We start from the raw sequence: 20,882 nt of genomic DNA, 5'->3' as shown, positions 1-20,882 counted from the left end.
TCACACCCTAAAAGGCATTTCACACTCTCTCATTGGCCATTAGGGCAGTGTGTGTGTCTGTGTAGCTGTCAGTGTTGATCCAAACGCACAGCTGATACATCCACAGATCGAGTAAGTACCGTCATTCATTTCTGCCGTTACATTTATCACGAGTTTTAAGACAACAGATTTTCCTATCGTTGTGAAACTAAACGAAAAAAAAAAGAACTTTTCAGTTCATATCGTAAAGTACTTAAAAGCAACGTTGTTTTAATGCTAAACATTAGTGTCTTCTTGTAATGCTGGCGCGCTGGATTTTGCTTGCAGCAGTCCAAATGAGCTTTCATTGTGTCGATGTTTACTGTATAAAGTGAGTGAAATATGATATCTGCTCCACCTATATGTGCAACCGTGCTTGCACCCATTTTCACCGCAGCAAACGCACCTGTAGCCTACACCTCAAATTAAATAACTGACTCACAAGTTTCTACGAACTATTAATGTACGCTACTGCAAATTCAAATGACTTCAAATGACCATTTGTTGATATAGCAAAATCAATTGTCCATGTGGCACATTATTTTCATATTGTGGTCACCCGCATTTTTTCTTATCAGTGCTTGTATGATGAGCAGTAGGCCTATATTGGTAAAATGCTTATAAAGGTAGGCTATATAATCCATAATGTATTCCGCATTCATAATGCCATAATGCTTTATATGTATATAATGTTTTATACATAATGCTATAGTTAATCAGACAAGTTGTTTATTCTTGTGAATTTAATGTTGCCTATCCAAAGACATAGTTTACAGTAGTACAGTACATTTTAATTATAGCATATCATCAGCATTCAGCAACATTATGAGGTTATTACAGTGTTTGCAGTTATTTATATAAATGCATTGCATAATGTGTCTTATACAGTCTTTTGCTTATCTGTAAAACATGTACAGGCTTCAGGTAAAGTGTTACAGGTTAATATTGAAGTTGCGTGCATGATAATTATCAGTGAAGGATAATTATTATAATGGGAAAAGAAAATGGACGTCTTGGAAATTCTTCCTTGTGCCCTGCCTTGAGATCATGAGTGAATGTGTGTGTGTGTGTGTGTGTGTGTGTATGTATGTGAGGGTTATGACTTGTCTAGCTTGTGTGACCCGTGGGTTATGTGAGTATAACCAAGGTCAAAAGCTAAATCATATTTATTATCCGCTGCCATTTATTTTTTTATTTATTATGTTTATGCAGACTGTCCCTTATTAGTCTTAAACATCTTGCTGTTGTACTATTTACCTCTTTGTCGTAAGACTATTACCATGCCTGTGTTAAATATAACCTTGACATTGCATTACCTGATCATAGCGCAGGATGGGGGCTAGAAGTCCTGGAATCCCATAATGGTTATAACTGTAAGTCCTTAAACTTGCTCTACTCTGAATCCTTGTGATGTATAGCTGGAGATAAATGACATGCAATAGGACATGTCTTGCAGAAGAGTGTCTTATAGCAAACAGAGTCTTTAAAATAGAGTCATGCAAATCTTGAGACTCTAAGTATGTATCTGTGTGTTTGAATCTGCTTGTCTGTGTTGCTCTCTCCAGACAAACTGTCAGTCTGTACATTAGTGGTGGAGATTTTAAGGGTGTGTTCACACTTGGTAGGTTTGGTTCAATTAAAACGCACTTTGGTGTGATCGCTCTGTTAGTGTGGTTCATTTGAATTAAGTGTGAATGCTGCCATCTGAACCTTGTGTGCACTGTGCACCAAAGAAAACAAACTCCAAACAAACTCTGGTGCAGTTCGACTGAAATATGAACTCAACTGGAATAAAGACATCTAAACAAACCAAAAACAAGACGTGTCACAAGATGCAACCCTAAAATGCTCAAGCATACCTGGTTTTGCATGCTTGGTAAGTTCTTGGTAAGTTTTGTATCTTTAGGTTAGTAGTAAAAAATAACAGTAATGAGTAAATGTATAATTTTCTATTTTTCATGAATGAGTCATTGAATCATTTACTCAACCGATTTGTTCACAAACACTGATGCTGTGACTCATTTCGAAGGCTGCGCCCTCCGGAGGTCGCATCGACCACATATGTCCTTGAAGCTGTCTCATTTTAGAAAAGCATCCATTATAAAATTGACTGTTATTCTCCGTAATTACTGTAATTTCTTTATTACTTTAGAATGTAATGGCTTTTCTAAAACGAGAAAGCTCTGTGTTGCTGTTGCTTTTTTCGTGGAACTCCTTTCAATGAAAAGGGAAAAACAAACAATGTTTTGTTCGAAAATCTACCTTCTTGTTTATTGAATTGTTGTTTATCAACACATTCATACTGTCTCTGCCTTTTTACTCCAATAACTTATCAGAAAGCCATCATTGCTAGACGTTTTCGGATTCGTAACAGAAGCTTGGGCACTTCTTTAAACTTAACATCATTTTCTGAATCTGTGGTGAAACCTACTGCATCGTTCTTTGCATGGCAGTTACACACTCTTGCACTCTTGCAGTCATGACAGTTACACACTCTTGCCCCTGTGAAGTTATTTACTTATTTAGTGTAGTGTAGTGTATCTCTTCTCTTCTCTGTTGAAGTGTTAACTGGTGTGAGGGCGGGACAATCTGTCACTCACACACTGTAAAAAGTGCTACACCCACAAAGTAGGTTTTATATATTTTAAATATTTGTAATCTAGTTTATTTTATTGGTTTTATACAAAAAAGGATCAAAATACTTCCTCTCTACTTAAAATATATCAGTTTTTATATAACAATATATTTTAAATAAAACCCATGCAATTTATTTGGGTAGTTATTTGTATGTGGTTGTTGTGTAAAATAAATGTAATAAAAGTGAGTTGACAATGCACAATTTATTTGAGCAGCTGTCGATGTGACAGGTGTGTTCATCAAACGTAAATATTTTAAATTTTATAAGTTGGCATTATCCCTTTTTCACTTGCGGGGACTCCAGGCATGATGCAATATCTTCCTCGGCACTTCAACTGTTTGGTCGCTGCAGCGGATCTGAATTTCAGGGTCTGATTAACACGGTAAGTTGAGCAAATTTAGCCGAATGACTGGTGATGTAAACTAAAGTCACGCAAAATCGCTTACTCCACTAGGGAGCTGAGGTTAGGTTTGCTAATTGTATAGCTAGCTATCCTGCACACATGGTAAGCTAAGACGGCTGCACAGTATGGTCGATCGGCAGACAACAGCAGTGTTTAAAAACACATACAAGTTACGCATGTAATAGCCTAATTAGTTGCACAAATGCCCTCAGTTATATTTTTAGATTGCACAGATTAAATTTCGGGATCATATGCGATCGAAACGGTCACAATTTCGAGCCTTCAGGCAATAGTTGTGCGGGCAAATAAGGGAAAGTAAGATGTGGTGTTTTATGGACAACACTTTGTTTTGTGTGTCTTTGACAGAACTCAGAGATTATGTTATTATACTTTTGCATTACTAAAGCAGATGCACAGATTATACTGTAGAGATGTATGTTTAGTAGTCTGTCTGATTTTAGTGATTTGATCCACGTTATTTTAATGCTGCATAGTCAATTAATGACAGATTTTTGGTCTAGATTTTTAAACTATTTCTAACCTATTACTTAAAGAAGTTACATTTACAACTGATTTTTTAACCTTATTTCTAACATCTAACATTTTCCTGGTCTTTAGATACCCAAGCACTTTTGTTACCTGGGGTCTTCGAGCTTCACATCCAGGTAAGACAAACTTCAGAATAGATTCAATTACAATTTGATCAGATTATACGTGTTCTGTAAGTCCAATAGACGTTCAGGGAACCTCCATACAAGGTTAAAAACTAGTTCAGATGTGGACATATTTTATGTCATTTAATGTCTCATTTAGACAATTTAAACTGTTTCTGGACCAAATAAACACTTTCAGGATGCATTAAATTAAAACTCATGTTTATTTCAACGTAATTTCTAATTGCCAAGCAACTCACAGACAGTGTGTGTTTGTCCAAAAATCATGAAATCATTACTGTCTACTTAGGGCAGCAGCTTAAGGTCCCTGGTTCGAATCTGATTTCTCTCACGATCCAAATATGTAAAAATTACAGATGCTAAAACTGTCTAAAGGTGTCAGTGCGTGTTTGTCCAAAAATCATGAAAAGAAACTTCACTGTCTGTGAATTGCTTTGCAATTACACATGGAAATTACATTGAAATAAATGTGAGTTTTAATTTAATATATCCTGAGAGTGTTTATTTGGTCTAGAATAAGTATAAATTGTCCAAATGAGACCTTAAATGATGTTGAAAATTGTCCACATCTGAACTAGTTTTCAACCTTGAATGGAGCTTCCGTGAACGTTCATTACAGAACACCTCAAAAAAAGTCGTAAAAACTTTCATTCTGGCTCCTCAGTGGACGTCTTTTCAATGTACGTCTTTGTGACAAAGACGTTGAAAAGATGTCTTTTGGACATAATTTTGCTTAGTGGGTTTATTAATATTGTGATGATATGGGGTGATTACGTTTGCTCTTGAAAGATATTTAAACTCTGTAGCTTAATTAACAGTAATGTGATGACCAATCAGGTACAGGCAAGGACAATTGGATTTGTTTTATTGTAATGAATGCTTTGAACCAGAAAAATACAACACTCATGCTAGAGTAGATCATGATATTTTAGTACCCACACTCTATGGCATTGTCATGGTAGACTTCACTCTGGTCACATGTTCTAGTCACAGTATCCATCTTGTATCCACCACCTTTAGCAACAAAAGTACAATTTGGACTTTGTGTCTTATCTCTTCTACCTGTCTGCTATATTCATCTCATTTCCTATTTGTCTGACCAAACTCTTGTTTCTTTTTTGTCTCCACCAATAGAGTCGGGCTGAAACAGAGGTGCACGCTGAGCTTGGCAGTTGCCCACTGGAAATTTACATGTGCCATCACCCCGACACGATTGGGATTATCATATAAGGACAGCCCGTGGTCAGAGGTGTGCCAAACCTGTCGAAAGCATGCTGCCTCCTGTTTGAACTTACCTATGCTCTCGACTTCAAGTATCCCTCAAAACTGGTGTATACTTGAGATATATCAGAGGCTTTTTGTAGGCTTGGACCCTGTGCGTCCTAAACCATCATCATGTCATTTTTGACATTGCAGTTCCAGTGTGATACAATGTGATGTTATGGCTCACATTTACCTTGATCCAAACATTTCAGATTGGGCAGTTTGGATATTTTACTGTACTGTTCAGAACAGGTTGAAAATACACTTCTACAGTGTTTGTTTTATATTAGAGTGTACATGTGCGGCCACATTTATTTGCTGTTTTGTAGTCACTGTTAAAAGTGACACTGGTTGACATTGAATAAATTGAATATTGTCTTCAATCTATCTTCTCATATTTTTCTTCTTCAATTGAATTTGTAATTGTTATTGACAATAAATAAATAAATAAAAATGTTTATTCACATATGATTAAGTTAATTTTACTAAGAAAATAAAGTTCATAAAAACTAATTAAAATGAGTACAGGTTACTTGTAGCAACCCATAAATAAGTTACCTGTACCAAGAAAAGTAGGTTTATCTAACTGAGTAATACTAGTACTATTAGTTAACTCAACTTGATTTTGTTGCGTTTGTATAAAGTAATGTTAAAGTGTTCAATATACTTAAAAAAGGCTGCAAGTTGAATCAACATAAAACATCCAATGCAGCCACTTGCCTCACTTTTTATAAGTTAGATCTAGGTATTACTTTTTACAGTGCATGACATCACAACAATATCACAAATACATCACATGATACAATCTATTCCATTCCTGGTGGTCAAAATCAAGTCCCACCCTACATTTCTTCTTGTTTGTTTCATGCTGACTTTAACAGTTAGTCAGCTCAAAACAAAATGGTTACAATTATTGTTAATAATAACAATAACAAAATTAAACAAAATTGCAACCATTATTATTAGTAGTATTATTATAATAGATATTCATAAATAATTCTTTTTGTAGACTGATTAATTATTGTGTCAAAAACCAGGAATAAAACAATAATTTAAAAAGCACATCTGAAGATGTGTGCCATACTGCATGCATTTCACCTGCTCCTGTTTTTCGTTTTAACATGAGTAAATTCCCTTTGGCAATTATTAAACGATTTAATTGGTGTATCTCAAATGCATCTTGTATTACTAGTTTTTCTGGGCACAAGCTAATGAGACTTCATTTAAATGCAGCTGGATTGTTGTAAATCTGCCACAAGAAAACACAACTGCCACAAGCTAACTGTAGTACAATTAATCCAACGGCTATTAAGCAAGATTAGTAACGTGTGCTGAGAATACCTCAGTCATGACTAGTGAATTGTGAATGCTGCCGTCTATGTGTGTGTGGTTGTTTGCATATGTCTGTGCTCAGCACATGTCCATGTCAGATGGAGTTACTGGATTAAGGACTGATGAGTCTAACTGATCCCAAACGTCAACCAACTACTACAGTGCCTTTCCATCCCGTATTCTCAAACTCCCTTTCACGTGACTCGCTCCATCTCTCCGACTCTGTCATACTGTCTGTAACCACTTTGTTTGGTTGATTACTGCTGGGTGCTGTGTATGTTTTGTCTTCAAAATATTAAGCAAACAGAAATAGTACGTTTTAAGTAAAATCAAAGTGGTGCCAAACTGACAGCCATTGCACAGTTCATTGCACTTTTATTACCACTTTATTTACCCCATGTTGCTACATGCACATTCAAAAATGTTTTATTATTTTTTAAACAAATTTGAATAGGTGTTTTATCGAGATGTTTAAAATCAGCAGCACACACATTTTGATTTTGTCACATACTGTTTGAGACTCTTATCATCATGGGATCATGACATGGCTAAGCTTGTTAAATCTCTCAGGAAAGTCTCTCTCAGATGAGACATGACTCTCATGCTCCCTACAGACAGGACAATGCTGCTGAAGATCCTGTTCACTATTGCATTAAAAGTCTATTAAGAGGTTTAATCTAATATTACCTAATATTGAACTGACTTGTATATCATTTATCTTCATTTCTATATTGGCCAACTGTTTAGTAATAGTATAACAGTCTGAGGAACCCTAAATGAGGTCTTGAGTTGCAGAAATGACTTGTTCTGAACCTTGTGACATTACAGAGTTAAATGTATCAGCCTGTAATTTCCAGTATTGATAGATGACATTACTTAGAGTTCTTGGAAGGTCCATTTTGTAAGTTTCATTCCTCATGATATGATTGCTGTAGATTTGAGAGCTCAAACTCTGCTTTGGGCTCCTGAAACCCCATATAAGGCTCACTGAGTGAAGCTGGACCCCTCTTTCTGCTGTGGTACTGCTGGATCTTTGCTCTGTTGTTATATCGGGGCTATTGTGTTTCAGTTGTGAGCGGATCTGGCAGAATGCTGATGCTTACAGTTTGCTTATTTAGGAGGAGAGGAGCCCACACACACACACACACACACACACACACACACTCCTCTTTGATGCAGCTTGGAGGGCTCCCATGGGTAGGCCATCGACCACATGCCAGGTCCATGTTGTATATGGGTGATAAGATGATGATGTCATTATTTATGTATGAGTAAAGCTGTGTTTGTGTTGTTATGGCAGCTTGGTGACTAGGTTACCACATGATCATTTTGGAAGGCATGTTCTGACCGGTCTTGTTTGGGTAATTTCATGTATTACAGCTGAGTGTGACTAACACGATGGTGGCTTAGTCTGTGTCTGTATCAGTTGCATTAGCTCCACTTGTTCTTCAGGTTCTTCATGCTATTGTTCATAAATGACTGTCTTTACTGTTTCTATGGCTTCCCAGAGATGCGTAAAATGAACAATAATACTAATTTCTAAACTGAATTATAGTTTTCCTTAAAATCAACATATATTTGACAGATAGTACTGTATCATCAACAATATCCATAAAGTACATTTTTGCTTGGTGTTATTCTTGCCAAATCAAACTCTTGCAAAAATCCAAAAAGATAATTAGTAGTAAAATATTATAATTTCTAAATAAAAATATATTGCAGCACTGTTTTCAACACTGATAATAGTAAGAAATGTTTCTTGAGCCCAACTCGTCATACTAGAATGATTTCTGAAGGATCACTGGAGACTGGAGTAATGATGCTGAAAATTCAGCTTTGCATCTCAGGAATAAATTACATTATAAAATATATTAAAACAGAAATATTTCACAATATTTCTGTTTTTTTTATACAGTATTTTTGTACAGCCTTGATAAGCACAGGAGACTTATTTTAAATGCATTAAAAATCTTACCAACAGCAAACTTTTGACTGATTAAAATACCTGAAACACAATAAACAAGCATTACTCAGTTTACTCATTACAGCAAAACAATCTGGCAAATTTAAGCTGGTTTAAGCTGGTCTAATCATTTTTGTGAGTTTGGCAATTGTTATTTGTATTACTGTTTCTGACTTGTGTTGTTTACTTAAAATGTGTTGTAGTATGCCAATACTAATAAACCTGCTGAGACTAAATATACTCAAATACACCTGTGTTGGTGTTGATGGATCAGCTTGTCTGATAAATGGCTTGCCCTAAAAAGACTGCTGAGATGAGCTGCACTTCTGTGGTGTAGAGTGTCAGTGCAAGAGGAGTTTCCCAAATTCAGAAGCTCACTAAAGCAGGTCATGGAGTACACTTACACTGATAAATAGGAAAGGTAAATGCTAATTTTGCAGGTTTGCAGGTAGGTTTAAGCTTCGGATATGAACAAAAATAAATAAATAATTAAACAGGGTCTAAATGTATAGGTGTTAATTGTTGAATGAAAGTATTTTCTTGTCCTTCCATTTATCTATAGATATCTGACACCTCGGTGTGTCGAGCGGATGATCTAAGAACTCTTTTATTTGCTTTCCGACAGTGCCATGTCCTCGGGGAAGTGATCAGGATGATACACACACATATTATTCGAGGAACCTGCTGTAATTTGTTCTTCTGATCAATCAAACATTTCTTCGGTTGGGACTCCTCCACCCTTGTTTTCCAAATTGAGGGGTTAATAATCATCTTGATCATACACCAGGAATTATTCTGCCTACTTCAAACATCCAAAGTGACAAAACTGGAGTTGATGATATGGACAAAATGGAAAATGCAGCCCAGGAGTCCAGAGCTGAACGCATAGCTCGCTACAAAGCAGAGAGACGGCGAGAGCTGACTGAACGTTATGGCAGCCAGGAAGAGGAGCTTCCATCTAAGTGGTCGAGAAGAGACAGGGAAGGACGCGGTGTCCGTGACTCTAACTATGTGGAAAAGTCTGTTTCAGGAGGAATGAATGGAGGGATGGGGAGGAATGGACAAACACCATTAGAGGAACGGCCTGTTCCTGCAATGATCTCCAATGGATGTAAGGTGAACACCAGTGGAGAGAACACACACCAAAACAGGTGAGCTTTCCTGAGGCTTTAGAGCATGAAAGATTTGTGTCATTCCTCTCGAAATTCATCCTAATTACTTTCTTAAAAGACATTCCTGGGTTTATTGTGGACATAAATCAGGCATTATGTATTGTGAGGGAGTTACATCCTCTGCAAATATTCACTAGATCACACAGGACTTCTAGTTTCGGATATATTCTAATCCTCACAAAATAAAATTTCTGCTAAATTTCCCTGTAAAAAAAAAAAAAAAAAAAAAAAGGCCTAAATTTAAGATTGATCTATTTGAATTACATATACAATTTCCATCCATCTGGAATACACTGTTTTAACATAAACAATCTAATAAAGTTAATGTGAAGCATATTTGTCAGTCATGCATAAAAGAAACAGGTAAGATTTACACTAAAAAAAAATGGCATAGTTTATTATTAAATTATCTATTTTAATTGTATTTTATTTTATTTAAATAATCATATTTTTAAAATGCGTTTAGTCAAACTGCTTAGAATCAGCACGAATCTATTCATTGTGAATTTATTCAGTTAAAAACTATAGTTAAAATATGGCTAGCTGTGGAACAAGCCATTATTAAATTAGTCAAAATGTATGAGATTGAAACAAACTGGATTTATTGATAAATATATACAGCTGGCCATTGTGTACACATTTAGTTTATAGTGAGTACTACAGAAATCTTACCTGCTTTATACTTTATGCATCACATTCAGTTTATTAGTTTCTTTGTCAAAGCTCTGTAATCCAAATGGATGCAAAAATGATATGCAAGTCAGATAAATAAATTTCAAAAATTTTTTTAGTGTAATAACTTTTTGCAAGCTACATTTTCTTCATTCTCTATATCTACGCCATCCCTCCCTGTGCATGTCTCTCAGCTGTCCCTGCCTTGCACACTTTATTTCCTCCAGTTGAAGTCCTCTGTCTCTCTCAATCACCCTTTCCAGGGAGTGTTTGTTGGGCTCGTCTGGTACAGTGGATGGGGAAAACCCTCCAGACTCCCATGGGCCCTCAACCCCTGACACACGCCAGTTACACACTCATGTATCAGTAGGCCAGCTGAAGAGCGCTCTTCTACAGCAAACCTCGAGTCCTGCTCCGTCTAATAGAGTGTAGGGAGTGTGTCTCAGTGTGTGTGTTCATTTCCTGCTTCATTCTGTTTGTATTGCCACAGGCAAAGACATTTGCAGTTATCTCTAACACCACTATTCTGCATAATAATAATATTTCATGAAAGGTACACTATGTAACTTTTGGCCCTTTAGCGGTTAAAAAACAAAACAGTGCATTTTGCGGTACAACATTGTTTTGGCTGTGCTTCGGCTGTGCGGATGAATATGGTTATCCTACTGCTCATAAAGCTATAAGGCTTTACGCTTTTACAACATTTCGAATCCCTCAGTTCTCGCCATATCCAAAAAGCCAAGCCAATGTTGATTCTTGTTTTATTACGAGCTCTGTCACGTTCTCTTTTGCCAGCAGACTCTCCTCTGTTCGGAGGAGTAATTTAGCTGCTTCGTGTCAATCTTTCCCAGTCGTTGTGAAAGACAACTAACCTATGGTACTCCTGCACCATACACACGTCAAAGTAGCCAGAGCAACTTTTCTCTATTTGAGACGGGTGCAATTTCCTGTGAAAAACATCCCGCCCCTTCTAAATTATAAATATACGTTTCAAAAGGAGGATTGATGATGTACTGACTCGTTATTTAAATTCTGAATACATTTTTTTACATGGTGTACCTTTAAGTATCCACCTTTTTCTAATTTGCTGCAAAAATACACTTAAATTAGACTTTATACATTATTATTCACACATCTAGGAGTCACACCATATTAAAAAAATAAAATGATAAAGTAGTTTTTAAGTTGTTTAACAGTGTTTTAGCTTTTCTTTGTTGGCTGTATACATTTCATATCAGTTTTAGGGTATCTCTTTATGTAATAAATTGTATTATGTGCACATTTTGTGGTGCTAACATAATGCTAATGTTTACCTGTAGTTAACTTTTGGCACCATGGTGACAGTGTGATTGATGCTGTCTAACATCCTACCATCTTCGGTGTGCTGTGAGAAGGAGAGGTGTCCGTTTCTAATCTTTTCCTTTGACTCATTCCTTCTTTCTCTGTTTCTGTTTCTCTTGCAAACACACATTATTCCTCTCCGCCATCTCAAATATTAGCACCACTGATGGTGGCGTGGTGGCCTTGACTCTTGACCTAGCGGTTCAACCAGGTGCCGAGGGAAGTCGTCGGCGTACCCGTCGATACATGCCTGGGGATCCTGCAGGGAGTCGCAAAAACAGTGAACGTTTCCGTACTCAACCCATCACAGCTTGTGAGATAAAGGAGAGTTGTGGGTATGGAGACTGTCTCTGATCTCCACACAGGCATGCAGTGTGCTCACAGCAGTTGCTTACACTGTTAACAATTTATTGTAATTTTACAGGAAATTCCTGGCAACTAATTGCAGTAAATTTACAGCAAGTAATATACAGGATTTTTACTGTTTGCAGTAAAAAAAAAAGTACAATAAAGTACTGTATTTATACAGCAGTGCTACTGTGATTATAGTAGCATTATTACAGTAAAATGCTGTAATTTATTACAATTTACTGTATATTTACTAAGTTCCGTATTAGCCAATTAAAAACACAACAATGGTAAAAATTTACCATTGTACAATTTTTGGCACCATCATGGTGAACAGTGTTGCCTTTAGTTGGGCAATTTGACTCTAGACTTCTTATGTGAATTTATGGTCATCATACATCATTTGTTGCAAAGAAAGTCAGAAACAAAAGTGGTCTGGTGATAGGCGTATAGTTTACAACATAATAAAGTACAAAAAAAACAACCGAAAGTGGTTATTTGTTATTAATAGATTTTTTTTCAACAACATAATTTTTTTTATACAGATCAGACATCAAGCTGATATTTTTCCTAAAATTGGGAATGTAATATTTGGACACACACACAGACATCAAGAATCTACATATGAATCTCAACAATGGTGACATGCTGTATGCCGCAATGCATTCTGGGAGGCTACATAGTTTAAAACTCCCAGCATGCATTGTAGCATGAAGCATGTCACCATTATTGAGATTCATATGCTGATTCTTGATGTCTGTTTGTTTCTAAAAAAAATTATAATGTTTTTAAAAAAAATTCAAAAAATGTATACAAAAATTCAGAATGTCTGCCCTGTGTCAAGTAAGGTCAAAGTTATTTATTAATAACAAGTAACAACTTTTGGTCAGGGTCCAGGATAAGATTAGTGAATCATTCTCCTTTTTGATAATGAAGACTATAACACCTGAACACCTTTGGTTTTGTTTTCCTATGTAACAAATTATGTGCTTTGGTAAACACTGTTACAAAGACCAAAATTTAACTTAAAATGCTAAGAGTCAAACTGCCCAACTAAAGTAAACACTGATCACCATAATGGTGACCAAACATTTTAAAACATCAACATCTAACCTCCGTTCATAGACTTATGACTGAAATAAAGTCAGTCTGGTAAGTAATAAGTGAAGCTGGTAATGCTGTTTGTGGAGTTGTTTAATCCTCCTCTGCTGAGATCTTCAGAGATTTAATGTCTTCTTTTTATCTTTATCTGATTTTAAGGCTGTGACTGGATATCCATAGACTTATCAAATAGATTTCATGTTAATGTTTCATACCTGATTCTTCCTAAAATGTTTGATTCTGGTACCGTTGGCAGCCGCCGCGCAATTTCAAAATTCAAACAGCAGCGATCCCACAATGCTATGCGGTGGCTGTAAAATAATGCTTCTACAGTGTAGTTACAATAAAATTACAGGACTGTCCATACATTTCCCATCATGCATTTGCATTTACAATAAAAACATGAATACAATATGTTGTTGTAAAATGTATTGTAAAAATTACATCAATTGCTAACAGTGTACCTAGACACACTAACTTAGTTGGGTGTTATGATTGTCATTAACTTTTTTTTCATGTGACAAAAAACATTCAAACATGCCATACATGCACATGCTCTATTATATATATATATATATATATATATATATATATATATATAGAGAGAGACACATTATATCAAAAGAGACTGTTAATACATTTACACTTACAAAAGATTTCTATTTCAAATAAATGCTGATCTTTTGAACTTTATTCATCAAAGAATCCTGAAACAAATTGGTCACAGTTTCTACAAAAATATTAAGCAGGGCAACTGTTTTTCACATTAATAATAAGAAAGATTTTTTGAGGATCAAATCAAATCATCATATTAGAATGATTTATGAAGGATCATGTGACACTGAAAACTGGAATAATGGCTGCTTTATCATCACAGGAATATTTAAACTAGGTGAAAATAGAAGTATTTTCTTTGCACTAAGTGTAAATAGTAGATGCTCTATTATGGGATGATTTTAGTATCAAAATGATTAACACGTGCAAGCACACTTATCAATGAACTTGATACATGTTGCAGAAATGTTTTATCCATGCCTTTCAACTTGCGTGTGCAAAATTCAAAATTGAATGAATGTGAAGCAATTTGTACAAATAGAGACATTTTTGTGAATACAAATGTTTTCCTTTGTATTAGTGTATCATAATTTGCACATGCAACACAGAAGACGTGCATGTGTGGATCAGGTGACGCGCGTGCATTCATTGACTCGTTTCTGAGTCGATCCTATTTGATTCATTTGGATTTTGAGACTTTCATTTCGCGGGTTTCGCCTTGCACGATCCACACACAGCTGTCTGAGAAAAGCTGCTACCACTAGATGGCAGTATTCTGCTAAAACAGACAACGGCAGCATAATCAAGCGTTCTTCCGCATTTAAGACGCTTAATGAGAGTGATATTGAAGCACCAAATTTAGTACACAATAATATAGGCCTACCCTATTAATAAAGCATACTTTATAGAGGCAAACATTACGTCAGATTATGAACAACACCCATAGAAAACCATTATAAAACGCTTAACGTGCAATCGCGCGTTGCATGTTCAGTAAGGTGTATTGGCTACTGAGTTTAAATATCACCGTCTTACTGCATTGACGTTAAGCTTTTTCTTTTATAATATGCTCTATGGGAGGAAAACTATATAGCCTACAGACAAGAGACTACATGAACGCAACGCACGGCGTTTCAAGTTAATAACATTTCCTTCCCGAGCCTGTTAAAAAGAAAAAGCTTAACATGAAATAAAAATTCTGCAGTTGCGTTTAACTTTGCATGTGAATGGGAGAGCAACCGGTCCGAGAGTGCAGTGAAGTAAGTTTTAGGTTTGATATTCGCCTCATTTTATAAAGGGGCCATCTGCAAACTCCACTCACAGTCAAAAAAATATAAACGTCCAGTCATTCATTCAAATGAACATATTTCCAAGGTTATATTATAACCTTGGAAGTCTAGTGGGCAGACTGACTTAGCCTACTGTTACTGTACTATGTCCAGCCAATATCTCGATTGAACAGTACAATTTTTTTATTTACTGTAAATTGTTTTTCTATTCATGTTCCAAAGGTTGTAGTACGTTCCTAGTGACAAGTCAGGTGAAATTTTACATTATTCACTTGTAGTAAGTCACCAAAAACCCGTTTGGTTAATTACAGTAATTTTTTTATAAAATAATAATTGTTTACTAAATAGGCTACATGAAGGGAGTTATTGGGGCAATTTCACCTGTAGTAAGCCAGTCTAGTCACTGAACATACTACAACCATTTTGAACATGAAAAAACCCTTTTGGTGAATTACAGTATTTTTCTGCAGAATACAGGCTACATGAAGGGAAGTATTGTCCAAATTTTACTTGTAAGTCAGTCTTACAGAAACCTTCTACGAGCTTTGGAATTTGAAAATGTCTGTTATTAAATTTAAAAAGTAATTTGAATTAAAACAAATTATACGTTTTAACCACTGATCTATGTAGAATGACATTATAGATCAGTGGTTTTAACGCAGTTAGTGGAATTGGCAGACGTTCCCTTGTGCATCATGAGCTGTGGTTAGCGCGTCAAAGCATTCTCATGTAGAAATATGCAGCTACAGGCCCGCTACGCCAGTTGATTTTCAATTAATATTTCATGTCGATATACAATGGTTGCATATTGTTAAAACTCATCGTGCTATAGTAAGACTATAGCCGGCTTAAGGGTCAAGGGAAAACAAATGTACTGCGAAAATCGTCTTTAATATTTAAAAACAGACATTTTCAAATTCCTGCTTGTATACTATGTACACAATGTGTAGTCAGATAAAAATAAGCATATAATATGAACGCAACTGCGAAATTTCACCTTTTTTTTAACAGGAAGGAAAATTGTATTAACTTGAAACGCCGTGCGTTGCGTTCATGTAGTCTCTTGTCTGTAGGCTATATAGTTTTCCTCCCATAGAGCATATTATAAAGAAAAAGCTTAACGTCAATGCAGTAAGACGGTGATATTTAAACTCAGTAGCCAATATACCGTAGGCTATTGAACATGCAACTAATGGTTTTCTATGGGTGTTGTTCATAATCTGATGTTATCTGTTTACCTCTATAAAGTATGCTTTATTAATAGGGTAGGCCTATATTATTGTGTACTAAATTTGGTGCTTCAATATCACTCTCATTAAGCGTCTTAAATGCGGAAGAACGCTTGATTATGCTGCCGTTGTCTGTTTTAGCAGAATACTGCCATCTAGTGGTAGCAGCTTTTCTCAGACAGCTGTGTGTGGATCGTGCAAGGCGAAACCCGCGAAATGAAAGTCTCAAAATCCAAATGAATCAAATAGGATCGACTCAGAAACGAGTCAATGAATGCACGCGCGTCACCTGATCCACACATGCACGTCTTCTGTGTTGCATGTGCAAATTATGATACACTAATACAAAGGAAAACATTTGTATTCACAAAAATGTCTCTATTTGTACAAATTGCTTCACATTCATTCAATTTTGAATTTTGCACACACAAGTTGAAAGGCATGGATAAAACATTTCTGCAACATGTATCAAGTTCATTGATAAGTGTGCTTGCACGTGTTAATCATTTTGATACTAAAATCATCCCATACTCTTTATACTTAGTGCAAAGAAGATTCTTGTATTTTTACTTAGTGTAAATATTCCTGTGATGATAAAGCAGCCATTAGTCTTCAGTGTCACATTATCCTTCATAAATCATTCTAATATGATGATTTGATGAATGATGATTTAAAAAAAATGTATTTATAATAAACACTACTCCAAGTTGATTTGCAATGAGAAAAGGGAAAAGAATGAGTTCGGTAAAAAGCGGATTGGAACTTGGGTCGATCGCGTCAAAAGCTAACGGCACACGTCTTACTCTCCATGCAGTATTTCTTTTGTTATTTTGTCTAGCCCAATCAGATAACGGTTGGCTGAGTCAGTGTAAATAGCCTCTGACAACAACACGGCCTACTTGAACTTGGTGTAAATAGACACTAGGCATATTAAAATCGAAAACAGATATTTTAAATCGTAATAATATTTCACAATATTATGTTTTTTGAGATTAAGAGCTAAGTAACATTTCAGCACTTTCTTTCATTTACTATATTTTACAATTAAATATTTTAAAAACTAGGTTTAAACGTTATTTGATCAGGAAAATGACATACTGCATAGCAACAAATAAATGTTTAAGAAAGTGCTGTGTATGTTTGTTGATATTTAGTCATGTAAGAGTAAAATCCTTTCACTGACATAAATAGCTGGAATATATTAACAGATGCCAGATATCATACTCGGCACAGTCCTTTCCTTTGAGTCAGGAAATGAGTTCAGCATGTATCCCATGTGCTTGATAGGATCATCAAACAGGGTGTGTGTAAGAGCTCATAGTTTTAATTGTTTGGATTATGTCATGCATATAACCTGCACAGATGTGTCTGAGTGAGTGTGTGTCACAATGCCCGTAGTGCTGGAGAGGCTTGTTAAAGCAGATCTGGTGTGAAGTCATCTTACTTTTTTCTGTATAACATTGAAAAGACAGAGTGAGCAGTTGAATGTGAGTTTGATTTTTGTGGTCCTTCCTTTTACTTTGAGACTTCTCATAAAGTTCTTTATTTTACAGAACAATGGACGATGAAAATCAGGACACCTCGCAAAGTAAGTGCTTAACCTACAATTTTACACTGTAAAAAATGTTAATCAACTAAAAGTCAACATTAAGTCATTTGCTGCTTTTTAATTTAAGTAAAAAAAAAAGTGGTGCCAAAGTAAAAACCTGCAAGTGAGAAACTCTGAAAACTCATTAAATCGAGTAGACATTATTGTGACAAGCTAAATTGATGAAAACAGAGATGATGTTATAATATTGAAGCATTTTTATGAAGTATTTCAGATTTTTATGAAATTCAGTATTCATACACTATACCGTTCAAAAGTTTGGGTCAGAGTCAGGGTCAGAAAGATTTCAGCAGTGTCACATGATCCTTCAGAAATAATAATAATATGCTGATTTGCTGCTCAAGAGTTTATAATAACCACATTTATTTGAAATATAAGTATTTTGTAACAATGTAAAAGTCTCTTTACTGTCACTACCGATCAATTTAATGCATATGCTAAATAAAAGTTTTTCTTTTTCAAAAAAAACAAAACAAAAACAATCTTACTGACCCCAAACCTTTGAACGGTAGTATGTGTGTGTATATAGGCGTATATGGAGGAGGTTTTTTTTTTTTTGTAAATGGTTGTTTAACTAGTCTGAGCAGTCTTTTCAAATTTTGCAACTCTACAGCTTCATAGAACCATTGCAATGCAATACACATAAACCAAAACATAAACACACTCTTATACACTTTTACTCATGCATATATTCTGAGTAAGTGGATACTGTCATAAACAGTTATAATGACCTCTGTTTTATTACTGGTGAGTGGATACAAGGCTGTAGTAGAGAAAGCTTATAGTGTTATAAATATAAGCCATGCTTTTTAGGACAGTAATTTAGTGACACTCACATAATAATCTAATTCCTTAAAAACACATTTAGTATAATAATAATAACATGGGAAAAGGAGGAATGATGTGTGTATTAGGTTTAGGGTTAGGGGATAGAATGTTTGTACAGTATAAAAATCATGTCTATGGAAAGTCCCCATAAAGCATGGAAACACAACGTGTGTGTGTGTGTGTGTGTGTGTGTGTGTGTGTGTGTGTGTGTGTGTGTGTTTGAGATCAGCTATAAATCTGCCAGTCAAGAGAAGTATACGCACAGGTGAAGAATACATCTGCCAGACTGTTTGTGCATTTGGCCAAACACAGAGCAATGAGTTTATGAGCGTGTGAGAGAATATGTATGATATGTTTGTCAGTCATTTAGTGATCTCACACAGAAATTACACCACTATGATCTAGGGTGAATCACATGTGTATAGGTTTAGATAGCTATAGTTTGTTGACAAATTAATTAGTCCCCAGAACTAAGCTAAATCTGACAAGCTTTTTTAGGGATGTCCTTAATTGCAAACATGTAAAAAAAAGCCTGTGAACTACAGTTACGTAACTGTGTACTATATTAAACAGTATGTTATGTCCTCAATTAGATATGCATGTGTGTGTGTGTGTAGTGTGAATCAGCAGGATCCGTTCAGATTGTGCCACAAGTAATGCAGTCTGTTATGAAGTCTCAGTTTCGATTAGCTTGGCATTTTTTGTTGCTCTTAAATGCATGTGTGTGACTTGGAGATACTTTTCCCCTTGTAATGTTGTGCTTGCTGTTTTTCTTGCAGTGGATGTAAAGACAGATGCCAGAGCCAAGATGAGTGTAGCTGCCAAGATGTCTCTGTTTAAAGTAGGTGAAACAAGAGCCCACCGTATCTCTTTAGCAACTGCTGCTGCCTGAATAGAAAAAGGTCATTGCCATGGATGGAAAACACAGACACACACGCACCTTGTATATATTTACCCTTTTGGGGACTTCCCAATTTACTGTTCTTAATAAAAGCTAATTATAATTACTTTAGACTACACTTAGCATTACCATAAAATACACCTTTTAAGTATTAGCACTTTTATGACCAGACATTTCTCATTACACATATAGAACTCATTCTCACATACAAAAATGTTTTTAATCTTCTAAAATGTGTTCAGGATAAAGTATATTTATACACTTTAAAAAGCAATGTGATGCTGAAAATGAATTTTGAATGCACTGTCATTTATTTTACTAGGTATTTCTAATAATTTTGGAGTAATCTTTCTCTTTCTGCTCCAGTATGCTTTCTCCTCTCTGTTCTTATGCTTTGTGTTTGGGTCGTAGGTGGTAATAGGACACCTGTAGTGTTTGGTTACCGTATGACCCACTGGGTTTCATTTGTTACTGTGACTTCCTTACTGAGACTATCAGCGCAGGATCTATTTAATTCATCCTGCCACTGACCCATTTCACCAGAGACAGAGATATAAAAAAATTGCATTGCAATTGCATTTTCTTGGTGATACAGAAAATACAGGGATTGTTCTCCTAACAATGACAATTATGCCATTAACTCACTCACATGTTGATGTGACAAATGATATTCATTCTTACATGGAACACACAAGTAACTCTTTTTATGTACAATGAAAGTGAATTGTGACTAAATAGTCAAGTCAAGTCAAATATATTTATATAGCGCTTTTCACAATACAGATTGTATCAAAGCTGCTTCACAGTATCAATCAAAACAACTTAACAGTGTTTGTTTATTACTGGAAAAAGACATCCAAGTTTGGTAGAGCTGATCAGTGGTATGATGGGTCATTTAATTTAAATATCCCCAACTGAGCAAGCCAAAGGCAACAGTGGCAAGGAACCGAAAAACTCCATCAAGTGACCCGATGGTGTCCTAAAACTCCATCAGATGACCCAATGGAGAAAAAAAAACCTTGGGAGAACCCAGGCTCAGTCGGGGCCAGTTCTCCTCTGGCGTTTATGAAGTAGAGGCCGAATTTTCAGTAACTGTAAGATAAAAAATGTATATGAATGCCTGGCTAAATAGATGCGTCTTTAGTCTAGTTTTAAACTGGGAGAACGAGTCTGAGCAACGAACAATATCAGGAAGGCTATTCCAGAGCTTCGGAGCTAAATGTGAAAATGCTCTCCCTCCTTTAGTGGATCTGGATATCCTAGGAATGACCAGAAGCCTCGAATTTAGTGATCTTAAAGAGCGCGATGGATTATAGGGCGATAGAAGATCCGTTAAATAAACTGGAGCTAAACCATTTAGAGCTTTATAAGTCAAAAGCAATACCTTGTAATTAATACGGAACTTTATAGGTAACCAATGAAGTGATGATAGAATCGGTGTTATATGATCATATTTTCTTGATCTAGTAAGAGCGGCTGCATTTTGGACTAACTGTAGCTTGTTTATTGAAGATGCAGGACAACCAGCTAATAAAGCATTATAGTA

At 35.7% G+C, this 20,882-nt stretch overlaps 1 protein-coding gene across 2 annotated transcripts; it reads left to right on the top strand.

Moving 5' to 3' along the window:
- The first annotated feature begins 41 nt into the window (after positions 1 to 41).
- On the top strand, positions 42 to 19,360 carry LOC130095044 (supervillin-like). Of its 2 annotated transcripts, XM_056261689.1 has the most exons (6): positions 42 to 111; positions 8,917 to 9,442; positions 10,399 to 10,563; positions 11,635 to 11,811; positions 17,552 to 17,586; positions 19,215 to 19,360. In XM_056261689.1, the coding sequence occupies exons 2-6, from the start codon at positions 9,132 to 9,134 to the stop codon at positions 19,325 to 19,327; spliced, it is 801 nt and encodes a 266-aa protein (XP_056117664.1). In that variant the 5' UTR covers positions 42 to 111; positions 8,917 to 9,131; the 3' UTR covers positions 19,328 to 19,360. The 2 variants fall into 2 exon arrangements, with proteins under 2 accessions (XP_056117664.1, XP_056117665.1); XM_056261690.1 differs by lacking the exon at positions 10,399 to 10,563 and having other exon boundaries at positions 19,215 to 19,350.
- Positions 19,361 to 20,882: the final 1,522 nt, after the last annotated feature.

The sequence above is a fragment of the Rhinichthys klamathensis genome, unplaced genomic scaffold, assembly GCF_029890125.1.
Source record: "Rhinichthys klamathensis goyatoka isolate OS25496 unplaced genomic scaffold, OSU_Roscu_1.1 h1tg000184l_1, whole genome shotgun sequence".
Classification (NCBI taxonomy): domain Eukaryota; kingdom Metazoa; phylum Chordata; class Actinopteri; order Cypriniformes; family Leuciscidae; genus Rhinichthys; species Rhinichthys klamathensis.
The sequence above is the reverse complement of the archived record's forward strand: the minus strand, read 5'-3'. Positions and strand labels throughout refer to the sequence as shown.

Coding starts and splice junctions, on each gene's coding strand:
- LOC130095044 (XM_056261689.1), top strand. CDS start 9,132: ATGGACAAAATGGAAAATGCAGCCCAGGAGTCCAGAGCTGAACGCATA. Junction 9,443..10,398: donor GAGAACACACACCAAAACAG/GTGAGCTTTCCT, acceptor CACCCTTTCCAG/GGAGTGTTTGTTGGGCTCGT. Junction 17,587..19,214: donor AAATCAGGACACCTCGCAAA/GTAAGTGCTTAA, acceptor TTTTTCTTGCAG/TGGATGTAAAGACAGATGCC.